General features: G+C 50.6%; 1 protein-coding gene across 4 annotated transcripts in view; it reads left to right on the top strand.

Moving 5' to 3' along the window:
• INSR (insulin receptor) overlaps positions 1-20,719 on the top strand; it is a 122,545-nt gene that overhangs the window by 77,377 nt on the left and 24,449 nt on the right. For 3 of the 4 annotated variants that reach the window (XM_045585968.1, XM_045585967.1, XM_045585966.1), the window contains exons 5-13: positions 275-419; positions 3,073-3,287; positions 4,227-4,353; positions 8,434-8,684; positions 9,000-9,167; positions 13,419-13,620; positions 14,752-14,787; positions 18,252-18,526; positions 19,418-19,557. In XM_045585968.1, the coding sequence (XP_045441924.1) occupies positions 275-419; positions 3,073-3,287; positions 4,227-4,353; positions 8,434-8,684; positions 9,000-9,167; positions 13,419-13,620; positions 14,752-14,787; positions 18,252-18,526; positions 19,418-19,557 (1,559 nt within the window). The remainder of the gene's footprint in view (positions 1-274; positions 420-3,072; positions 3,288-4,226; positions 4,354-8,433; positions 8,685-8,999; positions 9,168-13,418; positions 13,621-14,751; positions 14,788-18,251; positions 18,527-19,417; positions 19,558-20,719) is intronic. The other variant, XM_036450074.2, reaches the window with a different exon arrangement.

Raw genomic sequence — 20,719 nt, 5'->3', positions numbered from 1 at the left:
AGCGTGTGCGCGGACAGTCTGCTGAGGGGCCGGTGCAGAGGCCCCGTGTCAGGGAGCGAGGTAGGAGAAGAGACAAAAAGCAGTAGTCACTTACTTAGGGATTTGTTGACCCCGTAATAAGGACTTTGGATTGTATTTTAATTAAGTGCGACTCATTTTGAGCAGGATATGTCAAAGTCATCTTCAGCTTGTAATTTCACTCCTTACTGTGGGAAATTATAGGAAGATTAAGAGATTTCTGTAAAACTCACTGGGTATTTTCTCTTTTCCTTAGACAACCTGGCCGCTGAGCTGGAGGCCAACCTCGGCCTCATCGAAGAAATCTCGGGGTTTCTGAAAATCCGCCGCTCCTATGCACTGGTGTCGCTTTCCTTCTTCCGGAAGTTACGCCTGATTCAGGGGAACACCTTGGAGGTCGGGTATGTGGGCCGGATTCTTCGTCTGTGGCCTGAGCGCTAACTAGAAAGTGTGTGAATTATAGAAAGTTAGGGGGTTTTTGCCAAGACATGGAAGCAGCCTGGGTTTCTATCTGCAGATGAATAGATAAAGAAAACGTGGTATGTGCATTTATATACACCGGGAGTATTGCTCAGTTGTATTATTCATAAAAAAGAATGATCTGCCACCGCTTGTGACAACAGGGAGGGTCCTAGAGAGCATTATGCTGAGCGGAGTAAGGCAGACAGAAAGAGAGAGATACTGTATCATCTCACTTACATGTAGAATCTTTAAAAAACAAAAACAACATCAACCCAAGACTGGTGGGTGCCAGAGACAGGGGTGGGGCTGTGGGGGAGAGGATGGGCAAAATAGATGAAGATGGTCAAACGATACAAACTTCCATTCCTGGGTATGAATGTACAGCATGATGATTGCAGTGAACAGTACAGTGTCATATGTTTGAAAGATGCTGAGAGAGTGAATATCAAAAGTTCTCATCACAAGAAAAAAAGTATTTCTTAACTATGTGAGGGGATGGATGTTAACCAAACTTAGTGTGATAATCACTTGCAATAAATGTCACATTATTATATTGTGCACCTAAAACTGATGTTCGATGTCAGTTATATCTCAGTAAAGCTGGGGGAAGAATAGAAACACTTAATGACGTATACATTAGTTTCAGGTATACACCATAATGATTCAGTAGTTGTGTGTATTCCGAAATGATCACCACAGTAAGTGTGTTTCACATCCATTCCCATACATAGCTACAAAGAAGTGTTTTTCTTTGTGCTGAGAACCTTTAAGATCTGTTCTCTTGGCAGCTTTCAAATATTCAGTACAGTGTTGCTAACCACAGTCATTCTACTATAACTTGGGGATTTTTTAAAGCCAAGAAAGCACCTACTAGGAGAAAGTGCCTGGAGAACTTTGAGAGAGAGCCATGTGTGTTGGAACATGTCTGAAGGCCCAGGCAGGGAAAGTGGTGCCCATTCTACAGCCATTCCTGGAAGTCACGGGGTTCGGCCACACGTTATGCCCTCCCAGGGCGCTGGCTGCAATGAAATGGCGTCTGGCCATCCGGGCTTCGCTGTGACCAGGACCCTTTAATCGCTGCCTCCAACGCCTTTTCACATCCTGGTCCCATTCATACTGATTTCACCTGTTCCTTAATGAAATCTTACCTCCTCTGGCCAGTAGGATTCTACCTCCCCAAGACATTCTGCTGGCCTCCTGGATTCTCTTCCTTATTTCTTGGACTCCTACCCTTGAGTTTGTGCTGACCCCATTTCAGTGAGTAAAATAATAGAAGTCCAGACCAGCTCCATTTCATGCGGATTGAGATGGACTTATGAACAAGAAGTCAAAAGAAGGTCATCCGCCAATGTCATCAAGGATAGGACTCTGGCTTTTTCCCTCTTTATGTGACCATGGTCACAGAATGGCTGCCTTACATCTGTAGAACTGACAGGGAAAAGGGAAAGGGACAAAGATAGATGACAATTGAGAATGTCTCTTTCAAAATATTGTCTGGAAGCTCCCACATTCTCATCCCCAACATTGAATTCTGTTTCTATCTCCTTGGCCAGAATCGGGTTATGTGGCTCCTTCTAGCTGCAAGGGAGTGAGAAAGGGGATATTTACCTTTTCCGGTCTGTATGGTAGAGGAAGGGAAAGGAAGAGGGAGGCGGGGGGTAGATGGCTTCAAGAAACCAATCCATAGAATTGGTTAGACTACGTTCTCGAATCACTCGGCAGCTCCTGTTGATTTTTCTGCCATACAACTGCTTTTTGTTGAAGTTCAGACTTGATTTTGATTATTCCAATGATCCTCAGCTGGGCATCCTAGAACTAGACCAGTGCTGTCCAACGGAAATATAATGAAGTCACATGTGACTTAAAGTGTTCTAGTAGCCACATTTTAAAAAGAAATAGGTGAAATGAATTTAGCAACGTATTTTACTTAGCCAATTACATCTAAAATGCCATTTCAACTTGCAACCAATATAAAATATTATAAGGGAGTCTTTCATACTCTTCTATTTTGCATGCTAAGTCTTCAAGATCTGTGTTTTACGTCCAGTACAGTTCAGAATGGCCACATTTCAGGCGCTCAGTAGCCAGAGTGTCTTCTGTATTGTACAACGCAGACCTAGAATGCTTTCGTTCTCCTGTTTATTATGTGCAGGTGGCCCACGGGCACAGGTCTAATCACGTTACTGCGTAGTTATAAAACCTTCAGTGGTTCCCCTCTGCCAACCCAGTAGGTCACATGGTCTTAGTCTTGGTTTGGTATCCAAAATACTAGAGGGCTTGACCACTGCAGCTCTCCAGTCTTGTTTCCTATCACCGCAGGCTACTTTGCTCTTCCCTGGGCCCAGCTCAGGTGCCTTTGTCTGTTCAGTCTCTCCCCTCTGTGAGACCCGTATCTCAATCCCCTCCCCACAAGATGGAGTTCAGATACCTTCCTGGCCATGAATTCCCTTGGCACTCCCACCCCCCATTGTGTACTTGCTAAGGACATGCCAAGCAAATGGTTAGGGCTGGGTATGTGCTGCTGGCAAGATCAACGCCGGCCATGGCCCCGAGTACAAGCCAGTGAATGACTAGGTGTGTGTGTTTCCATAGGAACTACTCTTTCTATGCCCTGGACAACCAGAACCTAAGGCAGCTATGGGACTGGAGCAAACACAACCTCACCATAACTCAGGGGAAACTCTTCTTCCACTACAATCCCAAACTGTGCTTGTCGGAAATTCACAAGATGGAAGAAATTTCAGGAACCAAGGGACGCCAGGAGAGGACCGACATTGCCTTGAAGACTAACGGGGACCAGGCATCCTGTGAGTGGTGATGGCCCGGTACTTCAGCCTGTGGACCAAGTAGTGTTGTTTCCCTTCCCTTTCCCTCCCACACTGGCCCCCAGGGATAGCTCCGCCTCCCCTGGGAGCTTACACAACTCATGTGTGAGAGGCTTTCTGAAATACTGAGGACAGGTGGTGTCTGTATCAGATACAGTGCCTGATACTGGAGGAAGTTACATAAGCATTGAATGAATGAATGAATGAATGAATGATATCTCCTCATATATGGCCTTAGATCAGATGTTACTACAGGCCCTGCCGTTGCTGCAGCTGGAGACGGTCGGCTGACTGCACTCCTGGGAGAGGTTCCCTCTTGAAGGAGTATCTGAGCATTGAGCTGCCAGGGCTTCCATCATATTGTCATGCGGAGTTGATTCTTTGCAGCAGAACGTGGTCCACATTGTGGGAATTCTGAGGAGGAAGAGTGAGGGTGGGTGAAGCTTATGGGAAGACTTGCATTCCAAGCAAAGGAAATTATTCTCTCCAAGATACTGGAGACTCAAGAAATTGTCTGTCCAAGGTATAATGATCTAAACTCACTTGGCTCGTGCTCACTGGCACTAGAGTTAATTTTGTGACATGTCAGGCTTAAAAATCCACGTGCAGTCAGAACTGTCAGGACTCTTACCTATGGTCCCGTTTTCCTCCTCACATTGGTGCCAACTGCTGCTTTTTAGTGGAGCCTGTGGCCAGGTAACTGGCTGGCAGTTTGGACCAGCTGCCATGACCAGTTCCTGCCCTCACACACTGGAGGCTCCCTGGAACAGCAGGTTGGCATCTCCTTTTCATGGACATTCCTGGGAGTGTAGGATCACTGCTTTGTGCTGAAATAAATGATGAAATACTGATACTGTTTGTTGGTATTTGTTTTGTTTTGTTTTGTTTTGTTTTAAAAAAACAAACAAACCACTTTTCTAGGTGAAAATGAATTACTTAAATTTTCTTACATTCGGACATCGTTTGACAAGATCTTACTGAAATGGGAGCCGTACTGGCCCCCTGACTTCCGAGACCTCCTGGGGTTCATGCTCTTCTACAAAGAGGCGTAAGTATAAAGTAAAAAGTTGTGGATATTGCATGTGTGCTCATTGTTCCCCTCGGAGGCTGCTCTGTCTTCCTCCCCTTTGTGGGATAAACTTGGGGAAAAGCTAGAAATTGAAGCAGATAGGTTTCATTTGGGGTCCAGATGGGCCAATCTCTTATAGCAATTATTTTATTTTGCCCTCGATATGTATATCTCACCAGATTTCTTCAGCGAAAGGTCACTCAGTGTACTCAATAGTTTTTTAAACTTTATTTTAGAACTATTTTGTATTTCTCCATCATTTAAAAAGTTGTAGGAGGGAAATCTAAGACGGCAGTGGAATAAGTGGATGTTACATTTACCTCCTCCCAGAACTAAAAACTAGAATTACAACTAAAATATAGAGCAATCAACTTCAGTAATCAACTGAAGACTGGATGAAGAAAAGCCTTGTAACCAAGGATTTTTAGAAGAAGCCACATAAGACTGATAGGAAGAGCAGAGACACAAAGGCTGGTCCTGCTCCCAGGGGCAGTGGCTGAAATTTTGGAGGGAATCTCAGCTGCTAATGTCCCTCCTGAAAAGCATGGGGTCCCAACCCCACTCTGGGCCCTCCGGGCCAGGGCATTAGACCGGGAAGAGGTGCCCGTATAACACGTGGCTGTGAAAGTCAGCAGTAAGTCTGCCTGCCGGGGAGAGACAGGCACCCTCTTAAAAGCCCAATGCACAAAGTCTTGTTCTCAGCCACTCCCCCTGTGCTCCAGTGGAAGCGTGGAGCCGATTAGAATCTCCCAGGGAAAGAATGAGGGTTGTAGCTCTGGAGAGAGAGAGAGAGAGATGAAGGGACAGCTGCCGGGATTCCTGCGCTGAGTCCATCTCCTACACCACAGATGCCATCTTTCTTGGGGAGAACATTCCCTTCCACGGTATTAGCCGGGGGGAATGCAGTAAGACCACCCTCTGGACGCCCAGTTGTCCAACCCTATGTAGCATGGGTCCTGCTGAGGAGTCAGCTGCCTGGGCTTGGGTGTAGAAGTCCAGGCAGACTCAGTGGCTTTCAGTGACTGTGTTGTGCGGCTTTGGAGTGGAGGCCGTTCCACCCACTTTCTGGTGAACCTGACTGGAGGCACCCCCCCTGCAGGGGAGACCCACTAGCCCCACCCTCCTGACTCCTGGTGCACAGAGTCCAGGACAGATTGAGTTGTGTGGCCTTGCAGTGAGGGCCACCTTCCCCCAAGCCAGACTGACAGCTCCTCCTCATGGGAGGTCCACTAGACCTGTCCTTCTGCTGTGGTCGGACAGATTCTGGGACAGACTGAGTTGTGTCGCTTTAGTAGTGAGACCATTTTTCTTTACATGCTCAACTGGTACAAAGCCCTCCCTTCACAGGGCCAAATCTTGCTCTTTTTGGACCTGATAGACTCCTCTGGCCTTACTCTGATGACTCCCTTGACCACGCCCATGAAAAATGTGTGTGAGCACCCAGTGGGTGGCAGGTAGACTTTCTATACCCTGGACATATGCTGAGTGGCCTCAGACCCAACATTGGCACCGAGTTTGGACCTGGAGCTCTCTGGCAAACATCAGTCACCCCTACCTGGTGATTGAACCTGCCTTGTCCAACTGGAGTACTGCCAGAGGCTCTTTCAGTGGTTGAGCCTGACAGGCAGAGGTGGATCTCAGGGTGCGTTGGGACCTTTATGGACCTTTTCTTGGGCCTGGAACTTGTAAAAGCCAGCCATCATGCACAGCTTGTTCCTACCTGTGCACAGCCAGGTCTAGCAGAGGCGGCCACAACTGCAGATCACTTTGAAGCTTCAAACAGGTTGGCCAGGGATGGTCAAAGGCAGCATCTGACATTGGACTGTGCCAGAGTTCCTCCTAAGAGGCCCCAGAACCAACACACCCACAGCCAGCTTTAGACAACATCAGAGCAAGACCCAGTAAGCTTCACAAGTTGCTTATCCAAAGGAAGATCTTGGCAGGCACCAGACCTTGCAGAGGAGAATTTAGCTCTGTGTAGTCAGCACCTACACAAAGCTTATTCACTGTGGTTCGGATTGATCCTCACAGTCAGCCAGCCTGAGGACTGACCCCACCTATGATCGGCCAGTAGCAATCAAGACTCATTATAAGAGAAGGGCCCACATAACCCTCACAAAAGTCATTCTTGCAACACCCAGATCAGGTAATCAAGGAGACTGCACATTGCAGTCCTGCAGGACATATACTGCATACATCCACCCTACCAAGACAGAGAGTCATAGCAGATCTACCTACTACATGGAAACAATAGAAAGAGGCAGCTAAAATGGGAAGACAAAGAAACAAGTCCCAAATGAAAGAACATGAGAAATCTTCAGAAAAAGATCTAAATGAAGTGGAGGCAAGCAATTCATGACATACAGAGTTCCAAAGAATGGTTATAAGGATACTCAAGGAACTTAGAATTATAAGAGCAAAGGAATATAGAAACCATTAAAAAGATCTGGTCAGAAATGAAGAATACAGTACCCAAAATGAAGAATACACTAGAAGGAATAAACATTAGGTTGAAGTAGGGGATCAAGTGACTTGGTTTTCAGCTACCCTGTAGCAAAAAACACCCAGAGTGGCAAAAGGAAAGAAGAATTTTAAAAAGTGCAAATAATTTAAGATACCTTTGGGATAGTATGAAGCCTACCAACATCCATATCATAAGGGTACCAGAAGGAGAATAAAGAGAGCAATGGATTGAAAGTGAGGCATGGTAGGAGAACAGATTGGGGGGTGGGTAATGAAGGACAGTCTTTACATGGTGTTATTGAATTTGTAAGCATTTGATCTTTATTAAAGCTACTAGAGGCCTGGTGCACAAAATCATGCATGGATAGGGTCCCTAGATCTGGTCGCCTATCAGGGCTGATCAGGGCCTTCCTGCTGCCACCTTGGGCCCTCCTTCATTTTGTGCTGCCACCTGGTGGTCAGCACATGTCATAGCAAGCTATCAAACTCCTGGTCTCCCAGTCAAACTGCCAAGGGGACAATTTGCATATTAGGCTTTTATATATATAGATTGAAGGAGGGATGGGGGGAAATTGGGAAAAGTACATAACATAATAAATTAATTTGAAGCATCTAGCTCAGTGGCATTGTGTACATTTGTCGTGTTATACAACCATCTCAAGAATTTTCTATCTTCTCAAACTGAAATTCTATCTGCAGTAAACAATAATTAATTTTGAAGATGCAACTGTGCTGAAATTTTAGAAGAAGATAGTGGAAGTGGTGCTAGTGTTAATATCAATACTAGCTTCATTTCTCAAGATTATGTGGCATAATCTTGTTAGCTGAGAAGCTGCATACATTCTCTTATATAATCTTATGAAGTAACTGCTGATAGTATCATCACATTTGTTATTAGGAAACTATTAATTACTATTAAATATTATCAAACATTATTTAATATTATAATTGCATATGTAAAATGACACATACTATGTAATAAAAGGGTAATATGTAAATTAACTATCACTCCATCACAAAGATGGCAGCACCCATAGGCACAAGATGGTGGCGTCCAGTCCTCTCAGCCCCGCCAGAGTCCCCCAGTCCTGAGAGGTGCAGCCGGTGAGAGCAGGCAGCGTGAGCAGTGACGAGGCAAGCATTCCGTGCCCAGCTGTGGATGGGCCTCTGGTAGGCTGGGGCACAGAACGCTTGTGTTGTCACCCCGGCAACAAGGCAAGCATTCTGCACCCGGCCTCGGATGGGCCTCTGGGCCATGGAGAGCTCTGGGCAGCCATGGGTGCACGGATTCGTGCGCAGAGCTACTAGTACTATGTAATAGTTAAATATAGTACATCGTGTAATCATATAATATCAATATTAAATAAATAAAATATTAAATATTATTACTATTGAGAAATCAGGGGCTGTGGCTCCTTTCTCTTAGGCTGTTTCTGTGTGTAATCAGTGACTTGGTTTTCAGTCATTTCTCCTTGTGCATAAGGTTGTTGGTGAAGAGGATGCTACCCTTTAGGGTGTAGTTTCCCCTGGCTGCATCTCTGTGGTCCTCAGAGTGATCACTGAAAATGGTAACCATCTTCTCTTTCACCTTGAAAGCCCTTATCGGAATGTGACGGAGTTTGATGGGCAGGATGCGTGTGGATCCAACAGCTGGACGGTGGTGGACATCGACCCGCCTGTGAGGTCCAATGACCCGAAGACGCAGAGCCATCCTGGGTGGCTGATGCGGGGTCTCAAGCCCTGGACTCAGTACGCCATCTTTGTGAAGACCCTGGTCACCTTTTCCGAAGAACGTCGCACGTACGGGGCCAAGAGCGACATCATCTACATCCAGACAAACGCCACCAGTGAGTACCTGAGGTGGCAGGAATGTGGGGGGGTCCGCGTCTCGCCTCTGATGTGATGACGTTGTCTGAAGCCCGTGTTCGCTGTGTGAATGGATGGACGAAGGCTCACATGATGGGCATGATCGGTGGTAGCGACAGACTGTGGTTATGTACCTCCTGTCCTGGGTGAGCCTGCCACGTGGCTCCAGCTTTCTCTGACGTTAAATGGCTCTGCAGCCAACACCTTCACTGGCCATCTAGCCTGTGGGTCCCCTCACCCCCAGCCGACAGCGCGCACCCTCCTCACCGTGGACCTGTTTCCTTTCGCCTTTCCAGATCCTTCCGTCCCCTTGGATCCCATCTCCGTGTCTAACTCTTCGTCCCAGATCATCTTAAAGTGGAAGCCGCCCTCTGACCCCAACGGCAACATCACACACTACCTGGTCTTCTGGGAGAGGCAGGCGGAAGACAGGGAGCTGTATGAGCTGGATTATTGCCTCAAAGGTGAGTACGGCACGGGCTTCACACACGTCTGATCCCTTCCACGTCTAGGGAAGTCTCTCTCCTCTTCCATTTCCCAGTGTGTGCACAAGAGCAGACTTGCACACACTCTCTGTCCTCATACAGAAACACACATACTCATTTCTAAACATCACAACATGAGCGCACACTCTGAAGTTTCCTGTGGAAACCAGATATTTCCCATGTCTTGGCACCATTTCCCTGTGGAATTCTCTCCTCCTCCCCTCCCTGCCCCACCTCATCTTCCTCCCTGCCCTCTTCCTCATCCTCCCCACACCCCGGCCCAATGGGAAAGCAGCTGTTCCCCACAGGAGCTACCCTGCTGGTCTACAAGCAGCTGAGCGTGCCTCAAACCAGTTTGTATCAATTAGTCTAAGGTTATTTTTAAAACGGGTTTTAAAAGGCCCTATCAACCCGGAGAACCAGGTCATGGTTTTCTTTAATTGGGTTGTGTTTGCGTTTGTTTTTCTTTCGGTTTTGGGGGGATGGTGATCTCCTCAGCCTTTGACCTTGGGCTGCTGGCGAGGCGTGGCTGAGGCCAGGCTCGTGGTAGGCTCTTTGCCGGACCTCCGACCTGAGCTTGCCACCAGCTGCCTTCTCTCCGGAGAAGTGGCAAGAGGCCAGGTGATCTCAGGGAGCTGTCCCAGCGGCAGGGTCACGGGCTATATGTATGCCTGTGACCTCACTCCCGCCGGAGCCAAGGGTTGCAAACGTTGTTTATCTCCCGGCTGCTTTATATATTATAACTCGAGAGCAAGCAGCGGGGGCTCAGCTGCGAGCTGTTGGCCCTGCGTTCGAGCAGCCGAACCGGCAGCAGGGCAGTCAAGGCTCTCCTTTTTCTTTTTCTTTTTTTAAAGAACAACAACTTTATTACTTAATTTATTTTACTTTTTATTCTGGAAGTCTAAATATATCATTACAATGTGACTGTGATTTCTAATGATCCCAAAGTTTATATAATTAAAAGGAACTTTCTAAGGACAGGGAGTGTCCAATTGCACTCCGAGGAGGTCCCTTGAGGAGTCGGACCCATCGAGACAGAGGAGGTGCAGGAGCCAGGGGCCGGGGAGCTGCAGGGGAGGAGGGCCTCGTGTTTAATGGAAAGTTTCCATTGGGGAAGGTGAGAAAGTTCTGGAGATGGAAGCTGGTGATGATTACGTGATAATGTGAATGTACTTAATGCCCCCGACCTCTACTCTTAAAAACAATTAAGATTTTTGTGTGTGTGTATTTTACCATAATTTAAAAAGCCCAATGCAAGCACAAATATATAAACTTACTCACACAATATAAATAACTAGAGGCCCAGTGCACGAAAATTCATGCCCTTGGGGTTGAGGGTCACTCAGTCCAGGAGCCCTCAGGGGATGTCTGACCAACAGCTTAGGCCCGCTCCTGGCCTCCCTCTGCGGGAGGTGACTGGGTGGGCCGATCAGGGGGTGGTGCCAGCTGCTTGCCATCGCCCCTCCGCCATTGGTCGCCCCCCCATTGCCCCATCTCCCCTCCACCACTGATCACCACTGCCCCACGATCCCCGTCCCCTCCCTCTGCCCACTGGCACGCACTTTGGCTGGCCTGGTGCTGCCTGCTCACTGGCCCCGCCCCCCACCAGCCTCACCCTGTCGACTGGTCATTCCATGGTTCAGTCAGTTTGCATATTACACTTTTATTATATAGGCTGTACTAACCATAACCAGTAGTGGCTTCCTATTAGTATCAATAGTGGGTTTTTTTTTTTTAGCTTTTTGAGGTATAATTGACAGTTAAATTACGATCTTAAAGTGTACATTGTGCTGATTTGATAACTATATATATACATTGTGAAAAGACTCCTCCCATCTGCTTAGTTAACATCCATCACCTCACCCAGTGATATTTTTTTTTTTCCTTTCGGTGAGAACCTTTAGAAGCTACGTTAACTCTCCTAGCATATTTAAATTATACAGTACAGTCTTACCAACCATGTGGCTTTTTATTGTGGCAAAAATCACATAACGTAAAATGTACTCTCTTAGCCACGTAAGTGTCAGTTCAGTGGCGGTAACTGCGTTCACGCTGTTGGGCAGCCATCACCTTCCCAAACTGACCCTGTCTCCGTTTAACGCGGACTCCTCAGGCCCTGCCCAGCCCTGGCTCCCACCCTCCCTCTCCGTCTCTATGCACTGACGGTCCTCGGTGTGTCACTGTGCTTCACAGTCACAGGAAACCATGGGCGCCACCTGGAACAGGTGTGGGCCTGCATCTGATTAAAAAAAAAAAAGTCCCTTCCCTCCAGAAATTGTCAGGAACCCACCCCACCCCCATCACCAAGGAAATCCAGTCCTTTTCAGCCCGTAGCCCCGTGACTAGCCGCTAACCGTTCCCAGCCAGGCTGTTCCATGTCGTAATAAACGTAGTAAGGAGCGTTTTTTAAGAGTCCCCTGAGGTTTTAAAGCTGGTGAGCGCTGGGCTTCCGAGTGGACACTCGCCGTTCGCAGGAAGGTGTCTGCGGACTCCTGGAAGCGGGAGAGGACGGAGCTTCCTTCACTGTGACAGCGGGGAGGCTGGTGGCAGGAGAGGGGACTCGGAGGGCCGTCCTGAGTTTGGCCCCGTAAGAGAAGTGAGCATTCTCAAGGTTGTGCCAGAGGGCGGCTGTGCGATGGACCTCGGGGGTCCAGACACAGAAAGCAGCTCTGTATTATTAAGACTGCTCTGACGAGAGATGGCTTTGTTTTCTCATTCCCTTTGCCAAGCTCACCTTAAAGTTTTCTTTCCAATCTAACCCTAACCCTCATTTTTCAGTCCAGGCTTCTCTACCTCAGCAGTGTTGACTTTCAGTCAACACTGGTTAATTCTCTAGGATGTCCCTGCCCTCTGCCCTCTAGATGCCAGGAGTCCTCCCCCTCGCCCACCTCCCCACCACCACCACCACCACCACCACCAGCCCTGACAACCGGAAATGCTCCTGACCTTGCCCAGTGCCCAGTTACACAGCATCACCCGCTGGTGGGAGCCACTGCCAGCCCACTCCTGATTCCTGAGTGAGCTGTGGCTTCTCTTGTTTGTGCTGTACAATGGGATGGCTCAGTGTAAACATCGGGTCTCTAAGCCACACCCCTCAGAATTCCTTGTAGAATTCTGCTCTGCCCTCTGGTCTATCTGGTTATGCAGTTGATTGATTGTTTGACTGATTCATTCATTCAATGCCGACTTGGCTCCCCTGTTCTTTTCCAACCCTAACTCCCACCATTCTCTGCCCCTCATCTTCGCACTGCATTGTGTCCTTGTGTACTTGGGCACACCAGCGACATTCCTGCTGTGGGGCCTTCGCACAAGCCTTGTGCTCCGTCTGAGCTGCTTTGCACCAGGGTCTGTGGACGGCTCGTTCCTGTACTTCATTCAGGACTGCTCAGCAGACCCTGTCTCTGGGGCCACCCCAGGCGCCTCTCTTTTGAGGCTGCCATCTGAGCTCGGCAGGTTTACTTACTAGTGTATTGTGTGTTTCTACCCTTCGAGGAAGCCTCTGGAAGTTTCAGGGGCAGAGACAGGCCTGGCTATCGGGCAGTACCTGGCCCCGTGAGGAACTGGTATCAGACAGAGCCTGGAACACATGGACACGCATCCTCTCAGCCGGCACTGGCTGCCCCCCCCCACCCCCAGAAAGGTCTGACTCTCCCAGCCCTGAGCTCTGTCCTGTGTGCCCCGCCTCTGAGCAGGTCCCCTTTGGTGCGCGTGCGCGTGTGTGCGTGTGTGTGCATGTGTGCGTGTGCATGCGTGTGCGTGTGTGCGTGTGTGCGTGCGTGCGTGTGCATGTGTGCGTGTGCGTGTGTGGGTGCGCGTGTGTGTGCGTGCGCGTGCGTGTGCGTGTGTGTGTGGGTGCGCGTGTGTGTGTGCGCGTGCGTGTGCGTGCGTGTGTGTGCGTGTGTGTGCGTGTGCGTGTGTGCGTGCGTGTGCGTGCGTGTGTGTGCGCGTGTGTGTGCGTGTGTGCGTGTGCGCGTGCGCGTGTGCGTGTGTGCGTGTGTGTGCGTGCGTGCGTGTGCGTGTGCGCGTGTGCGCGTGTGTGCGTGCGTGTGTGCGTGTGTGTGTGCGTGCGCGTGTGTGCGTGTGTGTGCGTGTGTGTGTGCGTGCGTGCGTGCATGCATGTGCGTGTGCGTGTGTGCACGTGCATGTGTGTGCGTGTGCGTGCGTGCGTGCATGCATGTGCGTGTGCGTGTGTGTGTGTGTGTCTGAGTCCACTTGCTCTGCCCTCTGCAGGGCTGAAGCTGCCCACGCGGGCCTGGTCCCCGCCGTCGGAGTTGGAAGATGCCCTGAAGCACAACCAGAGCGGGTTGGACGAGGCGTCCGGCCAGTGCTGCACCTGCCCGAAGACCGACTCGCAGATCCTGAAGGAGCTGGAGGAGTCCTCGTTCCGGAAGACGTTCGAGGACTACCTGCACAACGTGGTCTTCGTCCCCAGGTCGGCTTGGCTGGTCGGGCGAGGGGTGCGGCCCAGGGGATAAGAGGAAGGGGACCCCGAGAACGCAGATCCATACGGAGCCTCTTCCCGGGGAGGAGGGAGGGGTCTTGTGTCAACAGGAGCTTACTAAGAAGAGCAGATATTCATCCAAGGGGGGGTGGGAGGGTTAAAAAGCCTCCGGCATCTCCAGGGCCTTAACCCGGCCTCCGGTGCCCACCGGACTCTGAGACAGCCTTTGTGAGGTTACTGGTGCCAATCCTGAGAAATGCCCGCCAGCCAGGCCTCAAGCTGGAGCATTCTCTCTCTTCCAGTTCTCTGGCACCCTGCCCAGCGTCGTGGGACCCGGGGACTTCCACTTAAATGTGTTGTTTTCCGTTAGTTCCCGGAGGGACTCGCTCACGCACATCCGATCTACCAAGAGGGAGGTGTCCTCTGCAAACAGGCCTCTCGGTGCCCGGCTCACTCCCCTTTAGAATGGAGATAGGAGTTCCCATCTCTTAGGGCGTGAGGCGCCCCAAGTCATACAGGAGTCTCCCTCTTGGCACTGTGGACATTGGAACCAGATCCTTCTTTGTGGGGGGCCGCCCTGTGCGGCGGGGGTGAGCGCGCACACACACACACACACACACACACACACACCCGCAGCTCCCCCTGCGGCCTGTCGCCGTCTGCCTCCTGTCAGGTCCTCGGCCTCCACAGCTGATGCCACGGGGTCGACACCCAAAAGGCGAACCTCGGATAAACAAGCTTCTAAATGTGGCTCTTTGGGCCCCTCCGGCACTCCTCGTCCAGGAGCTAGATGTGCCCTCAGACCCATCAGCACGGGACCTCCTTTCTGTTTTCCTGCATTTTCCTCCCGAGACCCTGAGCCAGAGGAGAGAGACCACGGGCGCCCAGGGAACAGGACGCTGCCAGGCCGGGGAGTGGCATCCCGGGGAGCCTGAGGCGGCGGGGCCGGCTTTTCTCTGTTTCCCCTGGTTCTGGGTCTCACGTCTCCGGGGAGGATGTGGTTCAGGTGATGGGACGGGCAGGCGCTGGGGCCGCTCCGAGAACGTGGCTCCCAGGGTGCTGGAGCAGGAGGCCTGTCCCAGGAAGTTCGTCTGTACTCACGGTGTGGTTTTGTTTCCACAGGAAAACCTCCCCGGGCCCCGGTGCTGAGGACAGCAGGTACGGCTCACCGGGGGCATCGGGGCGCCGGCCGCGGGGAGGGCGGCGCGGAGCGTGCGGGCCGCGGGGGGGGGGGGGGCGCGGAGCGTGCGGGGCCGGGGGGGGCGGGGCGGCGCGGGGCGTGCGGGGCCGCGGGGGGGGGGGCGGCACGGAGCGTGCGGGGCCGCCGGGAGGGGTGGGGGAGGGGGCGGCTTTGAGCGTGCGGGGGCCGCCCCACCCGGGCCTCCGGGGCTCGATGCCGCCAAGGGCCACGCTGCCAAGGCTGGCGCCTCACCAGCTCACACCTCAAACGCCTTCACCCCGAATGCGGGGAAATCGTTACTCACACACTTACCAAAACCTGGGACCAAGGGGGCTCGCTCTGGGCACCCCCCAGACGCCACGTGTTCCCCCGCACCCGCTCCCCGAACATTGACCCTCTGTGCGCGCGGGGCGGAGCCTGGGGCCAGTCTACACCTGTGCGGCACGGGGCGGGGAGGACTGGCCTGGGAACAGAACCTTTTTATTACTTCTTTAATCCTCACCCATTTAAGGATATGTTCCCATTGACTTATTTTTATTTTTTTTAATATATTTTATTGATTTTTTAAGAGGAAGAGAGAGTGATAGAGAGTTAGAAACATCGATGAGAGAGAAACATCGATCAGCTGCCTCCTGCACACCCCCCACTGGGTATGTGCCCGCAACCAAGGTACATGCCCTTGACCGGAATCGAACCCGGGACCTTTCAGTCCGCAGGCCGACGCTCTATCCACTGAGCCAAACCGGTTTCGGCCTCCCATTGATTTTTAGAGAGAGTGGAGGGGAGGGGAAGAGACTGAGAGAGAAGCATCGATGTGAGAGAGACATCGACTGGTTGCCTCCATGTTAGCCCCAACCAAGGCTGGGAACCGAGCCTTCCACCGAGGTACGTGCCCTTAATGGAACTCGAACCCGGGACCTTCCGTCCACGGGCTGACGCTCTGTCCACTGAGCCACATAGTGAGGGCTGCAAACAGAACATTTTTATTAGGGGAGACAGGTGTGAGGTGAGAGGTGCGAGCCAGGTGTGCTGTGTCACTGAAGTCCCTGAGGACAGGAGGGCACGCTCCCCTTTGAGTGAACTTCTTTGTTCTTTTAAGTGAGGCGTTGTCCCAGGGGTGAGGTGGGCAGACAGAGCGCAAGGGGCAGGCACGCTGGCGGGATCAATGAAGGGCTCTTAGGAGGCAGACTGGAGAAGGCAGGGTGGGGCCATGCGGTGGGATTTTTAATTTTATTTTATTGGATATAACTGACACACAATGTTCTGTTAGTTCAGGTGTACAGTGTAATGATTTGCTATTTATAACTATTGCAAAATGGTAATCACAATAAGTCTATTGAACATCTCACGTAGTCATACATTTCTTTAGCCACGAAAAGTTCACAGTCACAAAAGTTCTTACGATGAGAACTTTATTTTTAATGCATTTTATTGATTTCAGAGAGGAAGAGAGAAAGAGTCAGAAACATCAATGATGAGAGAGAGTCATTGATCGGCTGCCTTCTGCACGCCCTGTATGGGGATGGAGCCTGCAACCCAGGCAGTGCCCTTGGCCGACATCGAAGGGCCCCAGGCCTACGCTCTAGCCACTGAGCCGAACCGGCTAGGGCTGATAAGAACTTTTAAGATCTACTCTCTTTTAACTTCCAAGTATGCAATACAGCATTCTCAGTGATGGTCCCCATTTTGTTCCTTTACACCCAGGCAGTATTTACTTTATAACTGGCAGTCTGTTCCTTTGGATCCACTTCACCCACTTCGTTCACTCACCCTGGTGATTTTATTCTTTAAGCAGAGGGTGTGTGTGTGTGTGTTCAGGTATCTGCGTGGCCCCAAGCTTCCCTCTAGTGGCAACTTGGAATATAATCTTACAGGAAAGAAAGGTCTAGAATTGTGAGGCCTTGGGCCACACCAGGCTTTCTGGGTCGCAGTTCTGTTGGCATTTGGGGCCAGATGGTTCTCAGTTAAAGGGACCGCCCTGGTCTCCATTCACTAATGAATTACTGATTGACTGCCTCCTGCATGCCCCCTACTGGGGATCAAGCTCACAACCTGATCATGTGTCCTTGACCGGAATCGAACCTGGGACCCTTCAGTCTGCAGGCCGATGCTCTATCCACTGAGCCAAACTGGCTAGGGCTCTACTTAGTATTTTATTTTTTAGATATATATATTTATTTATTTCAGACAGGAAGGGAGAGAGAGAGAGAAATGGAAACATCCATGATGAGAGAGAATCATGGATCGGCTGCCTCCTGCATGCCCCGAACTGAGGATTCAGCCCACAACCCGGGCATGTGCCCTGGACCAGGAGTCAAACCGTTACCTCTTGGTTCCTAGGTGAGCCACACCTGCCAGGCTTAAGAAAAATATCGATATTTGATAAATGCTTCTAATACAAGTGAAGAGGATTATAAAACTAACTTGAGCCTCATCGTAGACAGACATACTATTTCTAGGAGAGAACATTGCCCACAGGAAGCAGTAGGCAGTGGAATGATGAATAATTTGAATTTCTTTTTAAGGAGGAAAAGTGTGTCAGTTGCATAGGCTTTTTGTTTTTTTGTTTTTTGCTTTTTGTTTTGTTTTGTTTTGTTATCTGTACCAGCCTGAATGGCACAGGATTCTTTTACCAATATTTGAAGTTGAATCACTCAAATTATGCAGGTCCCAAGCATGTCAAAGTCAGCAAGAGTAATAAAAATCAGAAGACCTGTTTCTCCTTTTTAAACAAATGGTGTCGACCAGTAGCTTGGGCTATTGGGCAGATGCCATTCAGCAGGGCTTCCTTAAAAGCTTGGTTCTTACAGGCTTTTGGCGTCTTTTATATATATATATATATATATATATATATATATATATATATATATATATATATAAAAAATTGGGTTTTTTTACAGAGAGGAAGGGAGAGGGAGAGAGAGCCAGAAACATCGATGAGAGAGAAACATCGATCAGCTGCTTCCTGCACCCCTCTACTGGGGAAATGCCCGCAACCAAGTTACATGCCCTTGATCAGAATCGAACCTGGGACCCTTCAGTCCACAGGCCGACGCTCTATCCACTGAGCCACACCGGTCAGGGCTGGCCTCTGATTTTTAACACTGACCCTGGGTGGTCTGTTCCTCTGCAAAGTGAAAACCTGAAACCGAGCAGGTTGAGGGCAACATCGTGGTGCGTCTACAGCGATGGCCCTGCCCCTTTCTCCCTTTCCCCGCCCTCCCTCAGCTCCCCATCCCCTTCCATGGGCCTGTCCCCATCCTTCTGAGGCTCCGAAGGGCATCGAGAGAGCGGCTCTGTGTTGTAATTCCTGGCGATTTGCATTTTAACCCACCTGCTCCCTCACATCCCCCTGCTCCAGGCTTTTATTTTAAACCTTAGTCCCCAGCAGCATTTATGTAAAGGTGGCGATCACATGACCCTGTGTCTGATGTCGTGGCAGGCCGTCGAGAAGACGAAGGGCCCTTGCTGACAAGGGGAACGTGACGATGGCTGTGCCCACCGCCCCGGGTCTCCCCAACGCCGCCTCCACCGCCGTGCCCACCAGCGCGGAGGAGCAGCGGACCTTCGAGAAGGTGGTGAACAAGGAGACGCTGGTCCTCTCGGGCCTGCGCCACTTCACCGGCTACCGCATCGAGCTGCAGGCCTGCAACCAGGACTCCCCCGAGGAGCGGTGCAGCGTGGCGGCCTACATCAGCGCCAGGACCATGCCCGAAGGTGGGAGGCTCCTCGCGGGCCCGGGGGCACACGCCGACCCAGGAGGGGCCCTGCCTCTGACTGATCCGCCCGTACGGCTTTTTATTTATTGTAGTTTAGCTTTCCCCAGCGTTACTGAGAAACGCCTGGCATGTAACCTCTGTGAGTTCCTGTGGCACAGTAGGCAGGGTGGTGATCGGGTCCCGCGCTCTGTGCACTGATTGCACTGCCTGGACCCCCACGACATCGGCTGACACCTCCTCACGTCACACGGTTTCCAGGTCTTTTGTGTGGTGAACACTTACGTTTTCTCTCAGCAACTTTCAAGCACACGGTACAGTGTGCTTGACTGTAGTCACCGTGCTGCACATCAGACACCTGGGAATTACTCCTCTTACAGCTGCAAGTTTGTACCCTTTGACCAGCATCTCCCCCTTCCCCTCCCCCGGCCCGGGTAGCCACCAGTCCACTCCCTGCTTCTGGGAGCTCTGCCTTTTCAGTCATGCAGGGCTGTCTTTCTGTCCGACCTACTTCTTACCTACTGCCCGCAAGGTCCATCCATGTTGCCTTTCTTATTTTCAGTTACACTAGTCATGCAGAGCCATTATATCAACATTAGAAAATACAAGCCATAAGAAAAAAAAATTAAGAAACACCAACACACACACACACAGATATGGTCTTGAGGCTTCTAGAATTAGTCTGGGTTCTCTGAGTAACAGAACCAATGACAGACAGACAGACGGACATGTGGACAGCTCTTTGAGGGGAGTTTTACATGTTCGTTCTCCAGCGAGGGCGATGGAACATAGGAAAGTTAGGTAACCAGCTCGAAATCAACAGCTGCTATGTGGTGGAGGTGGGATTCGATCCGGGCGTCAGGTCCCTGCCTCTAACCACTGCCCCTTACAGCCAAGGCAGATGACATTGTTGGCCCCGTGACCCATGAAATCATTGAGAAAAACAGCGTGCACGTGACGTGGCAGGAGCCGAAGCAGCCGAACGGTCTGATTGTGCTGTACGAAGTGAGTTACCGCCGGGCCGGAGACGAGGTAAGACTCCGGGCGCCTGGGCCAAGCCTGCCGCCTCCTTCCTGTCCTTAGATTCCGGCCCAAATGCTGCTCTCAGCAGAGGCTTCATTACTGGAATCAAACCCTTTGCCTACCTTTCCCGGGAGCCGGGTCAGGAATGCTGCCCACAGACCACGTTCAGCAGTGTCTCTTGTTGCCTTTTAGCTCTGCCTACAAGTTGAATGGCGGCTGCCTGCGTTTGTGTCTCTCCTGCCATGGCAGGAGACTCATCCCACTTTCGCGAGAGCTATCTGGTTCTGGGAACAAATAACGTAAAGCTTTAATAAGGGACTTTTTGTTGGGCGCCTGTCTTTACTACGAGATGTTCTGCAGGATGATGGCTGATGGGTGAGCACCAAGATGCATAAGACATGGGAGCTAAGAACCAAAAAGCCACTAAGCTCTCCCAGGGCTCATGCTGCCCTGTGCATGTTAAGCTCTTTGCCTACAGTATCACATTTATTGTTTTATTGCATCGAAGATGCCATGAGAAGCCCAGTTATTTTTATGAGCCGCTTAGAAGCAGAAAGACCCTGCCACCCCCAGCTGCAGTCTCCAGGGTGCGTTCCAGGCTCAGAAACGTCCGAAGTGAAGATGAGATGCCTCTTGGGTTCGATGAAGTGCTATAACTCCTCAGTAACTAAATGAGCTGGTGTGGGAAGCTTCCAGAATTTAAGCTGTGTCCAAGGCCATAGCAATAGTCAGGATTCAAACCCAAGCCTATCTGGCCTTCTAATCCAGGGGTTGGCAGCTTTTTTCTGTGAGGGGCCAGATGGTCAGTGTATTTGGCTTTGTGGCCAGACAGTCTCTATTGCAAATATTCGGCTCTGCCTTTGTAGCTTGAAAGCCACCATATGCATGATATGCAAATGAGTGGGTGTAGTGTGTGCCAATAAAACTTTATTTACAAAAACAAGCAGTGGGTCTGATTTAGCCTGTGGGCCATAGTTTGCCAGCACCTTACAGAGGTTATAACACAACTGTCCGATTTCTTGGAACTTGGATGATCCTGTGCCAGGCAGGCACAGCATGGCTTCCCCAAGCCAGAGTGGTCAGGCGGCCTCCCCAGGCGGCCCCACCACATCTATTGGTGCCCAGATATTCAACTTTGATGGTGATTTGAAACTGAAATCAGCAAACTATG

Source organism: Pipistrellus kuhlii, unplaced genomic scaffold (assembly GCF_014108245.1).
Source record: "Pipistrellus kuhlii isolate mPipKuh1 unplaced genomic scaffold, mPipKuh1.p scaffold_m20_p_21, whole genome shotgun sequence".
Classification (NCBI taxonomy): domain Eukaryota; kingdom Metazoa; phylum Chordata; class Mammalia; order Chiroptera; family Vespertilionidae; genus Pipistrellus; species Pipistrellus kuhlii.
This window is presented reverse-complemented; position numbering and strand designations above follow the sequence as displayed.